Source organism: Myiozetetes cayanensis, unplaced genomic scaffold (assembly GCF_022539395.1).
Source record: "Myiozetetes cayanensis isolate MyiCay16 unplaced genomic scaffold, myiCay2020 scf5-8, whole genome shotgun sequence".
NCBI lineage: Eukaryota > Metazoa > Chordata > Aves > Passeriformes > Tyrannidae > Myiozetetes > Myiozetetes cayanensis.
Genome location: NW_026087742.1, coordinates 60,861,044 through 60,882,659, shown reverse-complemented (window position 1 = coordinate 60,882,659; position 21,616 = coordinate 60,861,044). Strand labels below are relative to the sequence as shown.

At 41.7% G+C, this 21,616-nt stretch overlaps 1 protein-coding gene across 1 annotated transcript; it reads right to left on the bottom strand.

Annotated features, from left to right (window-relative positions):
- Positions 1-431: 431 nt before the first annotated feature.
- CDADC1 (cytidine and dCMP deaminase domain containing 1) lies at positions 432-16,515 on the bottom strand. The gene is made up of 9 exons (XM_050333387.1): positions 16,398-16,515; positions 13,010-13,104; positions 11,306-11,483; positions 9,914-10,492; positions 7,903-7,952; positions 6,697-6,866; positions 5,505-5,694; positions 4,793-4,853; positions 432-3,518 (listed from the first exon to the last, which is right to left on the bottom strand). Exons 1-9 carry the CDS (start codon positions 16,480-16,482, stop codon positions 3,445-3,447), a joined length of 1,482 nt encoding a protein of 493 aa, XP_050189344.1. The 5' UTR covers positions 16,483-16,515; the 3' UTR covers positions 432-3,444.
- Between the last annotated feature and the right edge of the window lie 5,101 nt (positions 16,516-21,616).

Sequence of the window (21,616 nt, the reverse complement as noted above, 5' to 3'; positions counted from 1 at the left end):
TGGGAACTGGGACACCTGTGTGTGCCCACACAGGCAATCCAAGGCAGCAAAGCAGGAAGTGCAGCAGGGACCAATTTACTGCTGGACAGCCAGAGCTTCACTGACTTTGATCTTCTCCAACCAAGGAACAGCCTGTGGAGGTGGCACCTCACGCGTTGCTCCCTGAGGCAGTTCTTACTCTCCTGAGGAAGAGTGAATTAATACTCACAGGCCCAAGGAAGGGGATGCCAGCCCTTCCCTGGGACTGGCAGGAGGCACAGCCTCATGTTGAGACAAATTCTTCAGGCAGCGCAGAGGCAGGCGATGCGGCTCAGCAAACAGCTGGGGCTGCAGGAGCAAAGAGAGCACCGGGCCCGTAAGGGGTGTGAACATTCCAAAGCACTCCATAATGTTCCTAATAACCCAAAGCACTTAAAAATACACTCCAGTACTTACTGTCAGATTAATTTATTAGCAGAAGACATGTTTTGCTGTAAGGCAGACAATTAACAGAGAATTTCTGTAATTCTCAGTCAAGAGGCCAAATTATTACGGATAGTTAAGACCTGCAATTAAAATGATTGTTCTGAAATGAATGGAAGAGACATAAAATGCACATGGAAATTTCATACAACATATAAAATATATAACTTTAACATTTCTTGAGTAAATACTTTGTAATTTTTATGTAAGAAAAACATCCTAGAGGTCATTTGCAAAATAAACACTGCAGGAGATGCCCAATCTTCCGTGGCTCTCCCTGGTAAGCAGACAAGCATAGCAGCACCTACAGAGTCCACAGGCCAAGAGAGAAACCCCATTCACATAGTTCCTGTTGGCCAAGATATTAGCCCCTACTTTGTAGTTCCAGTAAAAATTGAAGACGTAGGGTTATATTCATAATCAGAGCCTACAGAAATTTGTGAGCCTCTGGAGGAATCTGTAGAATACAGCAAGACACAAATAAAGCCAGGCTTCCAAACCTTCAGACTTAAAAGCAATTCCAAGTTCCACAGAAAATTTTATTAAAAAATCCTCTTTTTAAAAAAAGTTATTAAAAGTAAAGGTAGAATCTTAACTCCTCCTGAAGTATAGGTTATCAGCAGCATTTACTGCAGCGTAGTTATTTCATGTGCGTGATATTTGACTTGTATTTTAACTACTTCTCTGTGTATCCAGGCCACCTATAATGATTTCAGCTGCTCATATAAAGACACAGATTTCACTGATTTTAATACCAGCAGACTGATCAGTATAAAACTTCAAGGGGTCTTAAACCTGGCCCTGTTTTTTTCCTTGCTTCTATCTCAAGTAGAAGAGCACTGCCAATGGATTATGGAAATCAGAAGGTTTCAGTGGGTGGAGTAGGGGAGACTATAATTTGGGCAGTGATCTGTTGAAAAAGCCAAGAGTAAGTATTCTAACACAAGATGCTTATAAGTGAGGAGGAAATATGTCAAAGTAAAATATTTATGATTTAAAAACCCATTATGAAACCCCAAAATTTGACTTTATCTTTATATGAAAGATGCAAACAATGAAACTACAGAATCCTTGATCAGAGAAAAAAACTGTCTTTCTGAGGTTTGTGCATCACCCGGATCAACAATTTAATCCCCTTGCAGCTGGATCTACTCATCCTAGATTCAGGACCTGGGCTCCTCAGCAGTGGATTACAAGACCCTGTGAAGTGGCAGCTCAGCAGTTTCCCCATGAGCTACGGTGAGAAAGCAGTCTTTTGAGGTGTGATGCAAAAACGGATTTCACCATCACGCCCTTAAGTTGACAAACAGGGTCAGATTTTTCTCTTTCACTGACTACCTGGTCCTGGGAAAGGAAGCTGTATGCATCCTGCTTGGCAAGGCAGCAGTGGTGAAGGAGGCCAGCCAATTGCCTGCCTCAGAGAAACAGCAGCTTCTCCAGCTCCAGGAAGAGTGAATTCTCATGATGGTAAGAGGGTATAAGCACTCCCCAGTTCTAAAGTCCAGTTCGTTCCAAGAATGAAGCCATACTATGAGCCATGGGGAAGCACAGCTCCCTCCTGCAGCTCCAAGCATCAAGAACTGTACCTTAAATTACAGGACCAGTAGCCAAACTGGGTGAGCACAAATTCCATATAAGAATGTCACATTAAATGTGCTCTGCACACTACAGTCACAGCTCTGCTGTCTAGTTCCAAGCTTTTACAACACCTAAAAGAAACAAAGAGAACCTACAGCAGCATCTTAAGACATGATTCCCCTTCCAGATCTTTAAGGAGGGCAGCAAAGACAAAATGCATGAAAGAACTGGAAAAGGGCTGATCATGTATCCTACCAGCAGCAGCAGAAAAAGGTGTTACTGTATTTGTACCCGAGAGCTCAGCAGAGGAGTGAACAGTCTTGGGGCATCTGCTAAAATAAACAGTTAGAGGTCAGGCTCAAAGTAGAAAACAGATGGGAATTAGGAGAGAGATCTCTCAAAAGATGGGAACAACTCATTGTTCTGGTTACCCATTATCTACTCCCTGAAAACTAGCACAAGCACTAGACTGCAGTTTCACTGCTGTTTTAATGTCACCCTTGCTCCACATTAAAGATTGGCACCTGAAAAGATTTGGGCTATTCCCAAATACAGATCATCCTATCTAAGAAACAACAGGACACTGGCAATTTATTCACCTCTGTAGTCCTAGAAGCCTGTTCGTGAAGATTAACAAAACCAAAACACTAGCAATCTTCACATTTAGGCGGGGGCCAGTGAGATGCATGCAGCCAAATGCTTTTAGGCCTGCATCCAGAAGCTGAGAAAAACCAAAGCTAATCTTTTTCTTCATTAAATCAGATGGACTGCACTTGAGGAAGGACACAAAGCAGAGGCAAGTACCACAAAACAAAACAGCTCTGCTGATATGGTAGGTGGAAGACAGTGTGTATGAGAGACAAGATTGATCTCCAAATCATTTACCTAGTAACGATTCCTATCCCAATGGTTTTGTGCCTATTATATTGCGAAGCAGACTGAGAAGCAAAAGCCACTTTCAGGAACAGAAATAGTTGCTGGTGATTATTTATCTAGCATTTCCTAGAAGATCCCTTTGACAGTTGTATTTGAAGAACCAGGGCTTATTTCCGCATTTTGCTAGCCCAGAACTTAGAAATCTATTCCTTCAACCCATACACCAAGCAAATAAGACACCATTTTACTCTGATCTATTAGACACAAACTTTCAGTAATTTTTTAAAATGTGTTAACAATGATCAGCCACCCAGTTACTTTCACAGAAAACATAAGCAGCATTTTTTCGCCAGGAGCTTCTAAATTAAAAAGACCATCGGGTAATTCCATAAAACATTAAAGACATCATAAATAAACATATTGTAAAATTCACTTTCCAAACAATAAATAAAACTCTTCCTTATTTGAAAGTGCAAACAGGCTGTATTATAAAAAGTATAAAGCAAGACTGCAGAAGTGCTTAATTATTCAATAGTGACCAAGACACAGTTTCTTGTTTTGGTGCAGCTGGTCATCCAGCGATTTTGTTTTCTGGATCCCATCTAAAGAAAAAAATATGCGCCAAACATTATTACAATAGCAAGTATAGTCTAAATACTCAACAAATACAGGCACGCTGGAATAACACTGGGAGTAGGCAGGGGACCGAGATTATCTTCTTCCCCTCACAGAGGCACATGAAGCAAGCACAGCTAAGAGGAACACACTAAGGAAAGAGAGCAACTTAAAACAGTTCAGTGTTGAAAATCCAAGCACATCATAGTAAAGAAAACATAAGAGGAATTATCCTTGTTAAAGGTTGTCAAACAAAGTACCCCAGGATGAATCTTTCTCCAGCTGGGTCTAAAAACCATTGCCAGAGGAAGGGACAAACAAGCCCTAACATTTTCCAGTGATCACTAATGGCATAAACACCACTCTGAGCCCTTCCCTCCCCCCTTTCCCAGCTCATAAGGAAATACCTAATGAAGAGACTTCTCCACTCACTTATCTCACTACATGCCAGGATGTAGCTTGGAGTATGTGGCTATTCGTGTGCCACAGAAAACACCTTCAGTCTTTTCTAATGCCCCTATCACGGTACTCAGTGCTTTGAGTAACTGCCAACTCCATATCCTTACACTCTGTATCTTCCTACTTGCAGTACAAAAATTATTTAGCTGCTATATCCATGTTGTTTTCCCCTCTGGATGAGAAACATTGCAAGGATTGGTGGCTGACAGCAGATGCCTACGGTGGGTCCCTTTTGTAGCACAAAAAGGCTCCAAAAAAAGATTTATCTAAATTCTGTTTTCAGAAGATGACAGCCCCCTTGCTACAAAGGGTGCACAGTGACAAGGATTTTGTGATCTTTATATTATACACGCATATATACACACAAATACAAAAGAAGCACTGAAATGTTCCGCAGAACATATTTAAATGACTTGGAGGAGCCCAATTTCTCCTGAAAAATAATGGCACTCTTTATAGAACACAATATAAAAAGTCTTTATAGAACAAAATTTAAGACATGACCAAGTAGTCTGAAATGATCTATATGCAAAACAGCATGTCAGTGACCTTGATAACTACGTTACTAGGTTTTGTGATGTGTGTGCCAGTGCCAAGCATTTGTTAAAACAAGCTTGGTTTTGACTTACACTTAGTTCATCTACTTATTAAAAAAACTCAGAGAAGTTTTCATAGCAAAATTTAACTCATTGAAAACAAGATTAAGGAAGACTAATCAATCACAGAAGAATTCAGGTTTGTTTAAAACACAATCTCACTTACTGACTTCAGTCATAAAACGAATTAATGAAAAAATACTTACTTTCCCTGGCTGTAGGGTCATGGAATTCAAGGGCATTAGTGTGCAATGGATTTAGTTGCCACTGGTAAAAGAAGAAGAAAACATTTACTTATCCCAGAAGACAGAATAAGAAGCAGAGGGAGGAAGGAGAAGTACCCTACAGACCTACACTGTGAGGCATGACTGGGGGTGAGGTGAGAAATGAAGGGCTCCCCCTTGAACACACACTTGCTTTGAGGATAACTAACTATTAAGGAACGTGCAGACATTTACTTCCTCGAGAAGGGGAAATGAGCCTGTTCAAACCAACAGTGCTGCAGTTCATCATGGTGAGCACCGAGTGCAGGTGCACTTGCCACCTTCAAAACCCACTGCAGCTCTTTCAGGAGCTGCTGGAAGAGCCAAAATCACGCTGTGATCTCCCATATCAGCTGCCATGCTCTGACAGGGGAGGCTTGGAAAACTTCAGAGCGTGAAGAGACCACCTCAAACTACAGCAGAAAGTGAAGGGAGAAATCCCCACTGCAGATACAGAAAACAGAAACACTTGGCCCCATCATCTGCCATATGGCACAGCACTTCTCCCCAGTAGTGGGACAGAGCAACCTCTCAATTCCATTCATCTCACTCGACAGCACAGTGCTCCTCTATGCTAGCTGCAGATGACTGCTCTCTCTGCTCTCCCATCAATTCTGCCAACAGTTTTTAGAATACGCTATATTTAGACACTTACTGTAAATTTGCTTACACCCTCAAGTTCACCAAACTTCATGTAGGATATGTCTGCTTTCTTTTTTCCAGCATCAACATCTCCTGCATAGATCTGCTTGATACCAGCTCCTTTAATTAAAGGGACACATTCATCACATGGACACTTCGTCACAAATATCATGCTTCTCTCATCTGGCTTTATTTCTCGACACCTACAAGCAGTCAGGAAACAGAAATTAAGAGTCTGTATATTGACGGCTTTGAATTGTGACAAACTTGATAACTCAGAAGAGCTAGCAAAGAAGTGTTATCTGCTCTCAGAAGCATCTTATTCCTTATCAAGTGCACAAGTACACAATGGTACCTGGTTTGGTTTTACTATCTGTGAACAAAACACTCATCCCATGTCTCCACACATGTCACTGTTGGAAGCCTCATCAACTGCTACACTTCTGTATTACAGGTTATAGCACAGTCTAGCAGAAAGCAGAGGCAGTAGCTTGTATGTGAATAGTAAATGAAGGAGTGAATATCCTTTAAAAACCAGGTTCACTTGAGAAGTCTGAAGAAACCCCAGGAGCTGGATGGTGTTCTATATCATAGGCATATAAACAAGACTATGATTGCAACCCACACTTTGTCACAGTGAAATCACACACTGTCCTGGTGTGGGTTGGGATTAAGTTAATTTCTTCTCAGTAGCCTATACAGTTCTGTGCTTTGGATTTAGTAGAATAATGTTGATAACGCACTGATGTTTTAGTTGTTGCTAAGAAGTGCTTACTCTGAATCAAGCACTTTTTTTGTGTCTCATATTTTGCCAGTAAGCAGCTGCACAAGAAGTGGGACGTATGACCCAAATGAACCAAAAGGATATTCCATACCATTCCATGCCCAGTATATAAACGGGGGGAATTACCCAGATGTGATCTGGCATTGATCAGTGAGTGGTGAGCAATTGTATTGTGCATCACTTGTTCTTTCCTTATTACTATTACTATAATATCTTAATTTGTTTCAATCATTAAACTGTTCTCATCTCAACCTACAAGTTTCAATTTTGATTCTCCTCCCCATTCCACCAAGGCAGGAGGTCAAGCCAGCAGCTGTGTGGTGCTCTGATGCCAGCTGGGCTTAAACCATGACACGCATTTGCCAGGGAATTGTTTCTGAACCATCTCATTCTTTTCGGTAGTAAAAATAATCCCACTTACCTGAATGTCAAGGCGTTCTGCTCCGCATGTATAATGTATCTGAACTTTCTGATTTCACGATCTTTTTGCTGATCATCCATGTGTGGAAAGTCAGCATATTCAGATCCAACAGGAAAGGCATTGTAACCACAGCCTACAAAGTACATTGCTCCTGTTCCATCACAGCTTCTCTGCAACAGTAAGCAAAGCACCAAATTTGGAGGTATTTAAACCGAGTTCTAAGTCAAAGTGCTGTGCACTGTATACTTTCACATTATCAGTTCAGCCAAGTTACAGCAGCTGAAAGAGAGCTCAGCTCTTGCAAACTGCTCCATGTTTGTATGGAGCTTTTCCACTGAGCTCTGTAGGAGCCGTACTGGCAAAGAGTAACGCTGCAGCAGGCTTTAGAGGCTTTCCTTTTGGCAAGTGATACTGATAGCAGTGACAAGAAATCTGTAGGTCTTAGTCAATAAAACTAAAGACATCTGGAGTTCATCCCTGAGGTGCCAGAGATGGTGTTTCACCTCTCTCTCAGCAGACCCAGTGACCAGTGGGCCGATGAGTAGCAAACAGTGATTGAAATCGGAACAAGGAACAAAACAGCAGTAAGAAGCTGACGACTGGATGCTAAAAACAAAAGAAGAGTATGCAGCACCTGCATGAAGAATGAGGTTTCCTGAGACTGGTAACATGCATAATCAGAGACCTAAAGAAACAAAACCTTTATGTTCGGATGGGAAAAAGCACCATAACAATATCTGTAGAAAAATATCACTTTGATGCAAAAAGGAAAGTGTTAAAGCCAGTACAGCATTTCAACTACAACAAATATCCTCAAGAGATTGTCAGGCTACAATTGCACTGAGACCTTTCCAAAAAAAAGCTGCAAAGAGGGATCATGCAGAGTAGGCACATGCTGCCCAATCAGCAGCTGTGGCGAAACCTTGCAGCCAGGATACCTGGAATAACTGACAATGACTAGGGAAGCAGGCACACTGAAAGTCCACGTGGAGATACTGTGGTAGTTACTAAAATCATTTATACTTCCCCTTCATCTTAAAACATAACAATGAACCAGTCAACTTCATTACTAAAGAACGAGAAGCGCAAGCTTTCTATGGTGCTGTGTGTTTGTATGAAAAACAGAGGTGTATAAAGGAAAATAAAAAGTTCAAAGCAAGTGTATGAATTTTGAGTGCAAGAAAAAGGAACTTTTTCAATACTTACTGATTTTTCTTCTGCCCAAATAATAGCTCCAACTCCTGTTTTATGATCCTCTAAAATACATAACATTTTAGGAGTAAATAACAAATAAAGCACTTCCGAGTTACCTATACATTAACATATGACATCCTAGAGCAAGGAATAACATTTATTGTTGCTTTGTGGATGGGAGGAAAGAAATGCAGAAAGAGCTTTGAAATCATGAGTCTCCTGTAAAAGCAGGGTGTGCTTTAACCGCAAGACAGTAATTCTAACACTTTGTTGTGTACATTTGTTCAAAAATGCAACAAAGCAACCAACATATAGGTAAGAAAATGTGTGCCAAGAATGTATGTTCACTGATGCGAGACAGTAAACTGATAAAAACCTTCTTGTTGTTTACTACTTAATTTAATTACTTTATTTCTGTCATTCTTCAGGTTTACGGTTCTGTGGTCTGAATTCCTATCAAAATTACTTGTATTTTATACCCAATTCAGAGACAAAATATTAACCACTGCATTTTAGGGTCTGTGTTATATCACCACCACAGGAAAACTAGTACAGAACTTTCATTGTGTGACTTCAAAGGTTTTTATGGTACCTGGAAATCCTCCACAGTAGCTATTGATGACAGCCTTGACCAGTTAAAACAGAGCATATCAAGGAGACAAAAATGTTTCAGGTTTCCATTGACTGATATTGTAGAACCCACTGTTTCTATTAATCATTTCCATTATCCTTAGTATCACTACCATATTGAATCACTCAAAATGGGTCTTTCCTGCCAATGATATATTTTATGGAAACTTTTTTTATATTCTGCATATTTATTAGTCACCAATGAAGTGACAAAAATGATAATCACTGACTATCATCAGCTCACAGAAAATATCCAGTGATCTTGCTCCCCTTATATGCATCTACATAATAATATAAAGCATCTAAATGTGTGTGTGCGGGATGCTCTTTGTTTTAATTTCATTACAGGATTAAAGTGGAATAAGAATTTGCTCAAAAAACAGATCTGAGTCCAGGCTAAAAACCACACATAAAACTGAATTTTGCTGCCCCAAGAATAAGTACTCAAGCTTGGCCATTCCATCTTGTTCTGTACAACAGTAGCTGCACAAAGAACTCACAACTGGTTCCGTAACACTTCTGAATTGCACCCAAAAAATGCTATCTCCTCTGCAATTTTTGGAGACCAAATTTGTGGAGGGTACCTGACTTGATAGGTTGGGTCTGTGTGTGTGTGTTGGGGTATTAGTTTTGGTTTATGCTTTATGTATCTACTCTCTATTTGTTTACAATGGTTTAGATAAAGCAACTCTCATATCTGGAAGACAAAAATGCCACTAAGGAGTACCACTAAGTTTTAAGTCTTCATATTCTGTTCTCTGGAAGAACTTACCAGTTTATTGCGTGGCTACCCAGAGAGAACACAGTAGTGAACAGAAGTTATCTCTATCAAGAGAGAGTAATAACTATCCTTCCACCCCAGAAGCCTGTATATAAAACTCCAGCATCTGCCCAAAAAACGCCCCCATCAGATATATAAGCACTTCTACTAATAAGATTAGAACTAGGAGACTTAATATAACTGTACTTAAAGCCTTTCTGAAAGGATATTATTTCACTGCTTTTTTCCTGATGTGTACATAATCTGCTTGAAATATTGGCATTTATTTGATGACAGAAGCATCTTGTGAAACCTCAGTAAAAAGAGCCTCAGGGCAGCTTGAAGAATGTAAATGCCATTCTGTTCTGTTTTCAGTAGGGTGTTGGACACGCTGGCAGGGCAGGGTTTGCCAGCACTGTATGTGAAATACCTGCACTGATTTTCTCTTGGAAAGCTTTCACACACAGTACTATGTACCCTTGTGGAGTCTTTACTATTACTGCTACACCTGTTCCACACGTGTAGGAATGGAGTTGTGCAGCTTTCTCAAGGAAGTATTTGGAAGAATAAGACTGAAATCAGGAACTTTTTATTTATGAGACCCATCCTTGTTCCACTACTGTAACAACTCACCTGTCCGATATGCAAGTAGCCTGGCTTGTATCATACAGTGCCTTGCGATGTCTTGGGGCAAACACTGCTCGTCTGCTTCGTTTGTTCTTGGTGATTCACTATTGTAAAATCCAAAGCATCCGAAGACGGGGACACTGGCGGCCACTGTTGCCAAGACCAAGACAAGATCTTTCATGTTTTGCCTAAGGTTGCTGAAGTACGGATTTTCACAGAGGTTCTCCAGTCCTATTGTCATCAATATTTGCTTGTGCATTTTCTCACTTGAAATTAGGAATAAGCTTTCATACTCTTTTATTTTCTCTTGTCTGCATGCAGTATAAAAGTCAGTACTACAGCCAGGCTGTGATTTTGCTATTTTCTGAATAAAATCAAACTTGGTGGAAGTTTCTTCAATAAACTGCACCATATAGCACACCAAAGGCTGAAGCAGCACACACACACGAGCACGACTATTTGACTTCAGTCTTTCTACTGCTTTGGCATCTAGCTTTGCATCATCAGTACTCATGGGATTGGACGCCTCATTCTGCAAGCTGATTTCAGGATCTGCAGGCCAGTAAGAAATCCTGTTCACCCCGGCTGGAAGAGAAGATAATGCAGCAAAAGGAACCATGCAAGTACAGTGGAAATAAAACTCATATTCAGTGCACTATTGCTCAACCCTGATTTTACTCCTCTAAGCCCGAGTGCTGCCTAAGGTGAGCCTGGACAGAAAAACTGCTGGTAGATACAAGTATCAAGGGGTTATCTGACTTGATAATCAGACTATAGACAAAAATTAGTTTCCCAAGTTCTAAGATCTTTGTGAGAGCCTAACTTTGCATCTTACCTACAACAGCTGCATTAGCAACACACAAAAAAGTTAGCACTAATAGATGTTGCTGCTGAGATTAAAAATCAATATTCACAGAAGGGGTGTGCCAGCAAATCACATTTCAGGAAGTGAATAATCTGGTTTGTCTTCATCTCCCTTGGGAAAAGGAAACCCTTAAGTACTCCCCGTGATTTCTCTCTCTCATAAAAACCACCCTTCCTCCTGTGTCACTGACAAGCCATGGGAAGGCAAGGAAAAATGTAGCAACCTAGGCCTTTCCATCAGGCTTAGGGATGCTCTGGCAAAGTGCAACAGGTATGTCAGAATCTCAACAGTGCATCCCACCCAAGAGGCAAAGCACCACCAATAATAACAATTGCACAGAGAAACAGGTTCTCAGGAGCAAACCCTAGTGTCTTGACCATCAGCTCCATTGACTCTTGGAAAATATCAGTGCAGTCTACACAAGTCAGGGATTGGCATTCACATCTGGGAGAGTCCACAGAGAAAACAGGCTTTCCGATAACATTCACCACGAGCATAACATTTACTCCTATTTCACTACAGTCACTGCTTACCATTTACAACCATTTTTAAACAAGTAGAACATGGTTTTCTGGAAAAATAAAGATCACAGTTTTTAAGTCTTGATCCGTGTTTAATGAGTGCAATCTGGCCAGCATGCAAGTCTGTACTGGAACAATGAAGACCAATAATCTTCGTGTTTTTCACCACAACTAGACCACTCTTCTTCACCTACAGAAAAATGCATTACTATTATTATTATTTTACTTTTCTTCAACATGAAGACCACAGAGATGTTACAGGTCTTCCTTGGGTAACAGCAAGCAACCAGCAGCAGAGTTCTTCAGTACAAGTTGCAATATGAACCATTAAACAATCTCTGTTACACTTTCCTACACATTTTTTTCCCCACATGTGCCTGTTAACACCAGTGCTTGTTTCAAATTCCAAATAGGAACCTGTCACAAATTCCTGATTTTTTCTGGTCATTGTTTTGCCCATAACAAAATCCAGAAGCAGCATAGACGATTCTGTCAATTATAGTTGAAACCCCCTCTGAATCAGCCAGCATCTGGAAATGCTCATGAATTTAATTTCTGTCTTAAGCTTGACCATTGCAGGAGCCAATAGCTTCTCTAGCTTTATTTCAGACTCTTCTTTTATGGAAATGAATCCTGGTTCTAAACGATCTTTAATGGAAGAAGTCTGCATACCACAGGCAAGAGTTATTACAACTGAATTCCCATGTATTGTGAGGAAACTGGATACAAGCTAGTTTGATGAAGCTGGTGAAACAGATCTCATTATACAATCCAGCTGCTACTGAACACCATTGCCTTAGATCTGTAAATTATTCATTCAGTTGCTTTGTGGTTACAGAAGTGAGGCTGTACGAAAGCTCTACCTATAACCCAAGAGCCATTCCTTACTGAATTACTAAATTTGAAACTGTTTTTGAAGTCTGTCTGGTGCTGCTCATCTACCCCTCTTTCAGATCCAGCCCTGGACATACCAAGCTCTGAAAATTAGGCCTCATTTTCACTCAAGTAATTTTCCTATCTTTTCTTGCCCTGGCTGATAACGTGCTATGGATCTTAGCATAGAGCTCTGCAAAATGAAGTAATCATTTGAAATAGTGCAATAAGAAGTCTGATCACAAAAAGAAACACCCTGTCCCAGGACACTCTGAAAATGCCCCTCTACTTTTAAGTGTAACAGTAACAGGCTGCTATTTAGAAGACCCATTCTCAAGAACAGTTTCTTTTTATTGCCACTAGTTACCTACAAGTCCTTGATCAGCAAACATTTCAAGTAGTTCTGTGCACCTTCACTGTATAAGAGAAACGATCCAGTCATGACATTGTAATTCTAATAGAGTATCTCTACACCATTGACTACATTGACTTGTAAGTCATAATTAGTATATACACAGTATACACCATTCCTCCTTTTTTATGCTCTTTAAAACACCCACCATTTTTTAGTGCTTGCTTCACCTCTTGGGGGTATACCTTGTATTTCAGAGTCTTTCAGAAATGGCATGCTATTCAGTCATTTTGCTACTTTTCTCCCACCACTGGATTTTTTTCTACTTCTAAGAAATAATTGCAAAAACTGTACTAGTTTGTTGTTGTTTCTGTTTTTGTTTTGGTTTGGGTTTTTTGTCTAGACTATTTATCATGTAACAAGCAGTTGGGTTAAGTTCACTGCAGGAGCTGTTCAGAAAGACCAGTTAACATTAAGTATAGACATTTTACCTGTGATTTCTTCTGTTGTTCAGACGAGGGAAAGAGCTCCATCCAGAGACTCAATAAAGTAAAAAGATTGACCTTAGAAAGTCTTGGAATTTGACCTGTCATTTGAAGGAAAAAAGAATTATTTATTAGAGAATATATATAAAGAAACTCCACATTATTGAACATTGTTTTTCAAGTCTTCTACACCACAGCTGCTACAGAAGCTGGTTCATCAACCCCTTCTGCTGTTTCAGTAGCTAAATCCACATTGTCCTCTTCAGGGCAGTCACTCAGGATGCACACATCTGGATGCAGAGATCAGATCTGTGCAACAAGAGGAAGTGACGAAACTTTCATTGAAATTCAGTGAATTAATTCCACTAGAGGTGAAGAGCAGAAATCACAGATCAGATCATCAGATCCCACATAACTTAACATGCTCAAATGGTTCACAGATGGTTACAGAAATCTGAGACATAGCTTCTGATTCAGCTTCAGGCTCACCACAGAAGAGAGAAGAAACACCCAGGCATGCATCATGATCTTACACTGACACCTGCAGTAAGAGGGCATGAACCATTGTGAAACCTTCCAGTTACATCAGTTGTGGAGATCCTGCTTCTGGACTTTTACTAACCAGATTTTGGTTAGATTTCTACAAAAATTTAAACCTTTTGCTCAGGCTGTCACTTCTGACAAAATAACCAAAGAGGTGGCGAAGAATTCCTCCTTGGACCACGAATTTGCACTGTGCTGTGCTCCTACTCTGGACACGGTCCTGTGAGGGCCACTGCTCAGCAGTACTGAGTGTCCCACAAAGGAAAAAGGAGGAAGAACTGCACTGCTCGGCAAAGCTTGCACTGTTCCAGATGTGAAGCTGCCTTGCCTCACACTTGGAAAGAAGGTAATTAAGTCTTCAAAAAAGTTCCATCCCTATTTCAGGGGTGCTTACAGAGAGCTGTAATGAACACATATTCCTCTGCAGGTCTCATGTGTGCTGTCTGACAATAGTATTATTTCTGGTTGTGTCCTTTCCCACAAATGTTACAGTTTTTGCAAAGGGGGAAAAGGCAGAGGCAAGAATAGAATACAATAGAGGAAAACATTCTTTAAGTAGTTCCAGCAGTTTGGAAGAAATATAATCACATACTAAGATTGCTTGGGTTGGGGAGAGGGTTCGTTTAATGACATGCCTGTGAACCAAAACAATTAGGACAGTAGATAAACATATGGAATCCATGACTGAATTACCATTTCCAGACAATATTTTAGCAGCTTTTTTTTGACACAGAAGTGTGGGTTTGGAAAGCAAATACAGGCCTGTGAGCAGCACCATCTGATGCCACATTGTTCACTACTCCTTAGGCTGCTCAGCTCTGCTATTCCACTGTACACAAGCACTGGAAGGGGTACAAGGTGTGCTCAAAATGTATATGGCAGGCAGCACGCACTATTGTCGTAGCACAAGCATGTACAGTTCCCAGATGGCAGGTTAAAAGAAACAAAGCAACTTTTATCAATTCACACATATACCCTCATGGATTACAATTTGGCATACAGAGTACACCACAAGCAAGTTTTAATTACTGTTTGTTTACTTGTACCTAACCTGAATGCAAGCTGCCAAACACATGGGAAACAAACTGAAGAATGTGCAGGTTCACATCACTGTTGTGAGTAGAATGAATTTGTAATGAGATGCAGGAGAATATTATGATGAAAAAGGAAAGACCTGTGGTTACAGTTATTATATCTATGTGTTTGCATCTTCACTCACTTAGGTAGTTAAACACTCCTTTAGGTTCAACAGAGTGCAAAGACTGCTGATTAAAGTGGACCAGAAAAAAGGCAAAAGACATCTTACAGAATTTAAAGCAACTACAGAAGATTGGGGAACTAAAGGAATCAGGCTCTCTGCTACTGAGAGTAAAACCAAGTATAAAAGGAGTGCTCTTTTCAGGTGCATTAAGCCCACAGCTTCCCTACTTCACACAAAGGTATGATTTTATTCCTCCAGGCTAGGAATCCTGCTTCAGTGAGGCAAAGCATGCTCCAGGGAAAGCATGCTGTGAAGGCTGGTGACAAAAACTCTGCTGCTCCTGCACTTGCAAGCAAACAGGAGTAGGGCATTGCCCATCCACATATGGCTCAGATACAGGATTTTGCCACATTTATAGTGTAGGAGTTCCTTAGTCCAAAGTCTAAAAGGCTTATAAGAAGTGCTTTGACACCATCAAGGAGAAAGATACTGGTGACATCACTCTACTGCCTGGGAAATGGAAACTGAAACCTATTTTCAGCGTTCATCACTTTTGCTTGCTTGGAAGTAGGATTTCCATAAAACTAGGAAGAAACAAAACCCATTTACCCATCAAAGAGAGCTGGTAGCCCTGTCACGGTGCTTACTGCGAGAGCTATTTATACAGCACATCTGAATGCACACACTGCTCCCTGGGACCGCAGCGATGCGATCTATGAAATCTGTCAGAATCTGCTTCATCTGGGCACTCCCAGCCTCGTGAGGAAGTTGCTCTCTACTAAATCCATACACGGGCCCTGCTGCAGGGTTTAGTGAAAACACCCCTCAGAAGCCAAGCGTTCTTCTGCACATTACATTTTATTATACTTATCAAATATACATGGTATAGGAGAGGAAAAAGAAATCATTGTGATGGGGGCAGGGAAGCAAAATACAAGCTTATGTTATCAAAAGGCCCTTATGGAGAAGGGTGCTGCCAAACAGGGGTGGGGGAGGAGGGAGGAGACATATATATACAAATATATATATTTTTTTTCTTGCATATATATGTATATGGTTACATATATTACATATAAATATATACTTTATATATATGATACAGTATACATAACTGTATACATAAAGTATATATTCTTATATATAAGTGTATATATATGCTTATATGTACTATACCTATAAGTATATGCATCCTTTCTATATTTAAGTATATATATGCTTTGTATATATACAGACACACTTTATATGTATATATATAGTGTGCATATATATAGCATATATAGTGTGTATATATATAGTATATATACCGTGTATATATGCTCTCTCTACATGTATGTGTGTATATATATATATACATATCTCCACTTTATTGCACTGAGGGACAGGAGCGCTCTTTGAAGCAGCAGCGGAGCAGGGGGAAGGAGGGGGCTCCGAACAGCCCTGGGAAAGCGGGAAGAGCCTCCTGAGAGGAGGACAAACCAGGCGGCTCCGGGCATTTCGTTAAACACCTGGGAGCACCTGGCGGGTGAGGAGAGAGCCGCGGGCGGCCGGTCAGCTCACACCCCCTCACACCCCCCTGTCCCGGCGGGGCCACGGCCCCCTCACGGCGGGGCAGGCCCCGGCCCGCCCCCACCCCCCCGCAGCCCGGCTCACCGGCCATGCTGTCGGTCTGCGTGCTCGCCGTGGTGGTCGCGCTCGCCCGCGGCGCCGCCGCCGCCCCCTCCTCCGCGCCGTGCATGGGTGCCGGTGCCACCCGCAGCCCCCCGCCCGCCCCGCTCCGCCCCCGGGGCGGCACCGCCCCCATGGCGGCCGCTCCTCCCGCAGGGCCGCGCCGTCGCCACGGCAACGGCGCTGACGGGCGGGCGGCTCGGCCAATGGGCAGCGGGGGAGGCGGGGCTTGGCGGAGGCGCCCGGCGAGGGGCGGGGCCGCCCTCGGGAAGGGGGTGTTGCGTCTGGAGTGCGGGGTCAGGGAATGTGCTGAGTTATAAGGGATTCACAAGGATAATCGCTCCTAGCCCCGTACAGGACAGACCCAACAGTCACACCGTGTGCCCGAGAGCATCGTCCAAACGCTTCTTGAACTCTGTAAGGCTTGGTGCTGTGACCGCTTCCCCGGGAAGCCTGTTCCAGTGCCCCCCCCACCCTCTGGGTGAAGAACCTTTTCCAAATATCCAACCTAAAACTCCCCTGTCACAGCTTCAGGCCATTCCCTCGGATCCTGTCCCTGGTCACCACAGAGAAGAGATCAGTGCCTGCCCCTCCTCTTCCCCTCAGGAGGAAGCTGTAACTGCAGTGAGGTCTCCCCTCAGTCTCCTCCAGGCCGAACAGACCAAGTGCCCTCAGCCGCTCCTCAGCCGCCTTCCCCTCAAGGCCCTTCACCATCTTCGTTGCCCTCCTCCTTTGAACATTCTCTAACAGTTTAATGTCCTTCTTACACTGCAGTGCCCTCACCACATACACCTCGCTACCCCACTCTGCCCAGCACAGGGTCACCCCTCTGGGGTCACCAGGTGCTTAGACATGGCAGTCGCTGCCCCATTCCCGGGACATCCCTGCACAGCTACCCCAGCCCAGCCCAGCCCCTATCCCCTGCTTGGCCCTTGGTGGCCTCCCATGATAAAAAAGGGATCCGAAGGGCACTCTGGTCAGGACCCCAAAGCTGGGTCAGTGTCTTCTCCCTGCACAGAAGTTGCTCTTGTAGCCGGCTGCAAAACAGGTGGCTCATAGCGTGGGGATTTTCCATGTGTTGGGATCATCTGTCTTGCTCCCTCCGAAATGCTTTTCTGTTTTAACTGTCTTGGCTAAGTGTGTGGAAAATCATGTTCCTGTCAGTCATTGCTGCAGCACGACTGTTCTTCAAGGGAGATGTTACTCTGGCAAAATCCAGCTTTTCACCTGTGCCGTTGGCTTCCTCTGGGAAACAGGAACAGAACTTTACCAGGTGGTGTTTTCTTGTTAGAAACTGTGTCTTTCCAGTGCAGATTCATGATAGGGTGATCAAACCTCTGTAGAACAATGAGCAAGGCCTTGTCAGTGTACAGCAAGCTATGAGGATGAATCCTTTTTTAATTTTTAATGTATATTTCGCGGCTGCTGTGAGCAGACCAAAACTCTTCTTCTCGAATGAGTTGATGTACAGGATCAGGAAGACAGGCTCTGGGATTGCTACTTTGACTACCCAAAGTGAGAGAAAAGTTGGGAGAGTAGAAACGTTGGTTGTTGTTGGTTGTTGTTACTGTTTCTCTTCCTGTTTTTGTTTTGTTTTGTTTTGTTTTTGAGGGGTGTGTGGTTTTTTTAATACTTGTCTTGATTTGAGTCAATAATTAAGGCTCTGTTTGTCTCTTGGACAAGCACTGGGCACCTGAAAGATGAACTAGTTTGAAGAGATTTGACTGCATCTGTTCATGGACTAACAGGTTAAAGAAAGTGTAATTAGAATATACCCAGTATTCATATTTAGTTTCTTTTCTTCTATGAAGATAATGATTTGGAGTTATGCACATAATTATTATTGATTACAAAAGAGGCTGCAGTATGGGATAGCTTCAAGATTTTGAAACTTAATACAAGGGAATTACTTCATCCCAAAGCTGTATGCATTTATAAAGAAACAATTAATGTTTTGTGGAAGAAATGATATATCACCAAAAGTGATTGAGGTGTGAGTTAAAAGTAGATGAAGTTTTATGGTCCCAGGGGGCTGTGGACAAAGTCTGGAGGGGAAAAAAGAGGGGGAGAATGACTTTTATGTTGGGGTCACTGAAAAGTAAATTCCCAAATCATTTTCCAGGAAATAATTTCTGAAGAACAGGCTTTCAGAAGGAACCCAGAAGGACACCCAGACTTTTTGCCTTGTTTTTGTAGGTCAAATCTCATGACAATGCTGGGGAGAAATGAAGAACAGACAAGGTTCTGGCAGGCAAAACTGATGCACAGCTGAGGTGATGTTAATATCCCGTAATTAGTTTGCTGCCTGAGTTTCCTCTTCTTTTTCTTTGGCAAGATACAATTTTCCTGAAGTGATGCATGTGGAATTCAAGTGTTGTTCTGAATGTGGGCTTGCTGCTTGCTGCCCACTGTGCAGCTCCAATTTACACACCAAGACAAGGTATTTCCATTTCGTTCTTCTAGTTTGCACAAAGTAGGGAGCGGGTAGTAACCCACAATGGACTGGCTCCCTGATCATCAAAACTTTATCTCATTTCCCCACTTTGAGGATTTGGGGCTTGTTTTTAAGACAAGACTCATCAGCCTCATTGTTTTTCTTTGCTATCATTACACAAGTTCCTCCTGTAGGTTGCACAATCAGCCTCCTAACACAACTTAATGCTATGCAGATTGCAATTATGCAACTGATTGTCACAATTATTGTTTGAAGCAGACTTGCTAGCCAACTAGTAAGTGAGAATCCAAAATCACAATATTTTTTTCACAAGCTCTCTTACATCAAATTTCTTAGATCTCTACTTGATTTAGCAACTTGTTTTATTTCATCAACTTGACGAAATAAACAATAACTGCATGTTGTTTGAATTCAGTTCATCATCTCCCATCCATTCTAATCCATCCATCTCTAATCCATTCCAATCCATTGCACCGTGATACAATTTGCGTATACTGCCATGTTCCTTCATCAAGCCCTGACAAAATTTGGGGGCAATCAATTCCCCATGGGTAATTTTCACTAGGTATTTTTATTCCCATTGCAGGTGTAGTCAGACTTGCACAGTAGTATGCATTTGCTTAAATCCATATTCCCAAAACTAATATTTTACTGTCTTTCAGTGTATGTTTCACCTGTCTAAACAGACTTTCTACTATGGCTCTGTGAGTTCAATTGAGATCTAATGACAAAATTCCTCAATTGAAAGGATTTTCAGCTGACTTTGGTAATGATTGACATGCTGGAACACTATGGGTTCTCAGGAATGACTGGATAAGTTGTAGGACTAGGTTTTTCTGGATCACTACAAGGCAACAACAACCTATCATGATTTCTTTCAATTTTAGCATTTACAGGTTGATTTAACAGTAAAAAATCAGTAGCTTTATGTAAATGCAATAAAAAATTTGATAAATGGATAAAGGCCTACTATTAGTAATATAAGTCCTTGTGAACAATGTAAATGCTCCCAAGCACTTCCTTCAGTCCAAGTGCAATTCATTTACTATTTTAGTCCATTGTAGTTTAAGATCTCTGACTCATCATGTTATCTTGTTCAGATATCAAGGCCCTTTTTACATGATTGTAATGAATACAGGAGTTGATTCCTTCTACCTTTACAGCTGTGTATGTCTTCAATATCACCTTTACACTTTTCTTGTAAGGGTTCATCCTTCCAGGTCTATGCATAGTGTCTCCTGTTTGAAAGCTGTGGGCCACCTCATCCAAAGGAAGCAGGGGGGTCAGCTGGTTAAGATAACTGCACAGAAAGAAGAAAACATATGAGAGAGTTAATAGATAATTTCTCAACGTCTCATAACCTTTCACATGTGTTTGATCACCTTTTGTCACTACAGTGTCAATCTGATACGATCTGCTATACCAGAATTTCAAAGGGGTTTCTCCTTCCCCAACACATGGGGTGATTGAGGTTCTGGATTCTCATTGAAGCAAAATCTCTCCCCTTCATGTGGGTGCCTTGACACAGTTTGGTGATTTGTCTTCTGATAGTCTGATTCATCCTTTCTACTCTTCCACTAGATTGTGGTCTCCAAGGGGTGTGCAAATCCCATTTAAATGTTTAGACACTCCATCTCTGCAATTAAATTAGGTCTGTTGTCTGAAGATAAACCCTCCAAAATTCCAAATCTAGGAATTGTTTTCTCTAGCAAAATTTTAACAACCTCCCTGGCTGAACTGGTGGGGCAAGGAAAAGCCTCCGGTCATCCTGAAAAACTAGAACAAACAGATATTATAACATCCACGTTTAGGTAACTCACAGCAGTCTATTTGCCAGTATTCCCCTGGAGTTATTCCACTTTTTATCTCTCCCATAGGGGTTTTCTTTATTATTATATATGCATGGAACTGCATCTTTTATCCTATAGCATGTCTTTTGATACTACGTATCATAACATCTGCTCCCATGTGAGTTTCTTCTTCCATAATTTTAATGTTTGTGAGACTTTGTTGATTCAAAGTGTGTGAGTCACCACAGGCAGGCAGCTGGGATAACCACAAATCCACAGCTAAAACACAAGGAGTAAATTTATTTCCGTTATCTCACTGACTGGGGGATCCCTGGAGCAACCCTCAGGCAGAGACACAGGCCCTGTTCAACTCAGTCCATGCCAGAGGATCACCGGCTGCTGTTCACTCTGGTTCATCAGGCGCCATTCCCACCTGCAAGGTCACTTGAGTGATTTACAATCCTCCTCACCGGTCTTCTGCTCCCATTCCTCCACCAACACAAAATTGCCCACCAACCTTCTGAATTTTTTTTCCCAAGCATCTTTTACGTCCAAAACAGTCAAATAAGTATTTGTCTGTGGCTACTTGGTTTATTGCTCTTAAATCCTGTACCAACCTATACTCCTGAGAGCGAGGCTTCTTCACTGGTATGGAGACTCTCTAAGCAGCATTCAGTACTGCATCCAGGATGTCACCCTCAGGTGCCTCTGGAGTCTGGTTCATTAGTGAACAGAATTGAGCCTTTCATGCCTCTTCTTGTGAGATGTATAACTGTACACTTTTCCAAAAAAGTTACCTGAGCATTTAACTTGTGTAATAATCTTAACAATGGAAGGGGACATTCTGGCATATAGAAACTTGTGAGTCAGTTTAGTATCTCCCATTGCACACTCCATGACTTTTAGGAATGACTGTAAAGCTTTTTTCCCCATTGCCCCAACAGTCAGTGCTGTGACTT

Bases quoted from the DNA above. Each gene is read 5' to 3' on its own strand.
- CDADC1 (XM_050333387.1), bottom strand. From the start codon at position 16,482: ATGCACGGCGCGGAGGAGGGGGCGGCGGCGGCGCCGCGGGCGAGCGCG. The intron at 5,695-6,696 runs GTAAGTGGGATT...GACTGCTTGTAG, and splicing joins CAGAACGCCTTGACATTCAG to GTGTCGAGAAATAAAGCCAG. The intron at 4,854-5,504 runs GTAAGTGTCTAA...TTCTTTTACCAG, and splicing joins AGGGTGTAAGCAAATTTACA to TGGCAACTAAATCCATTGCA.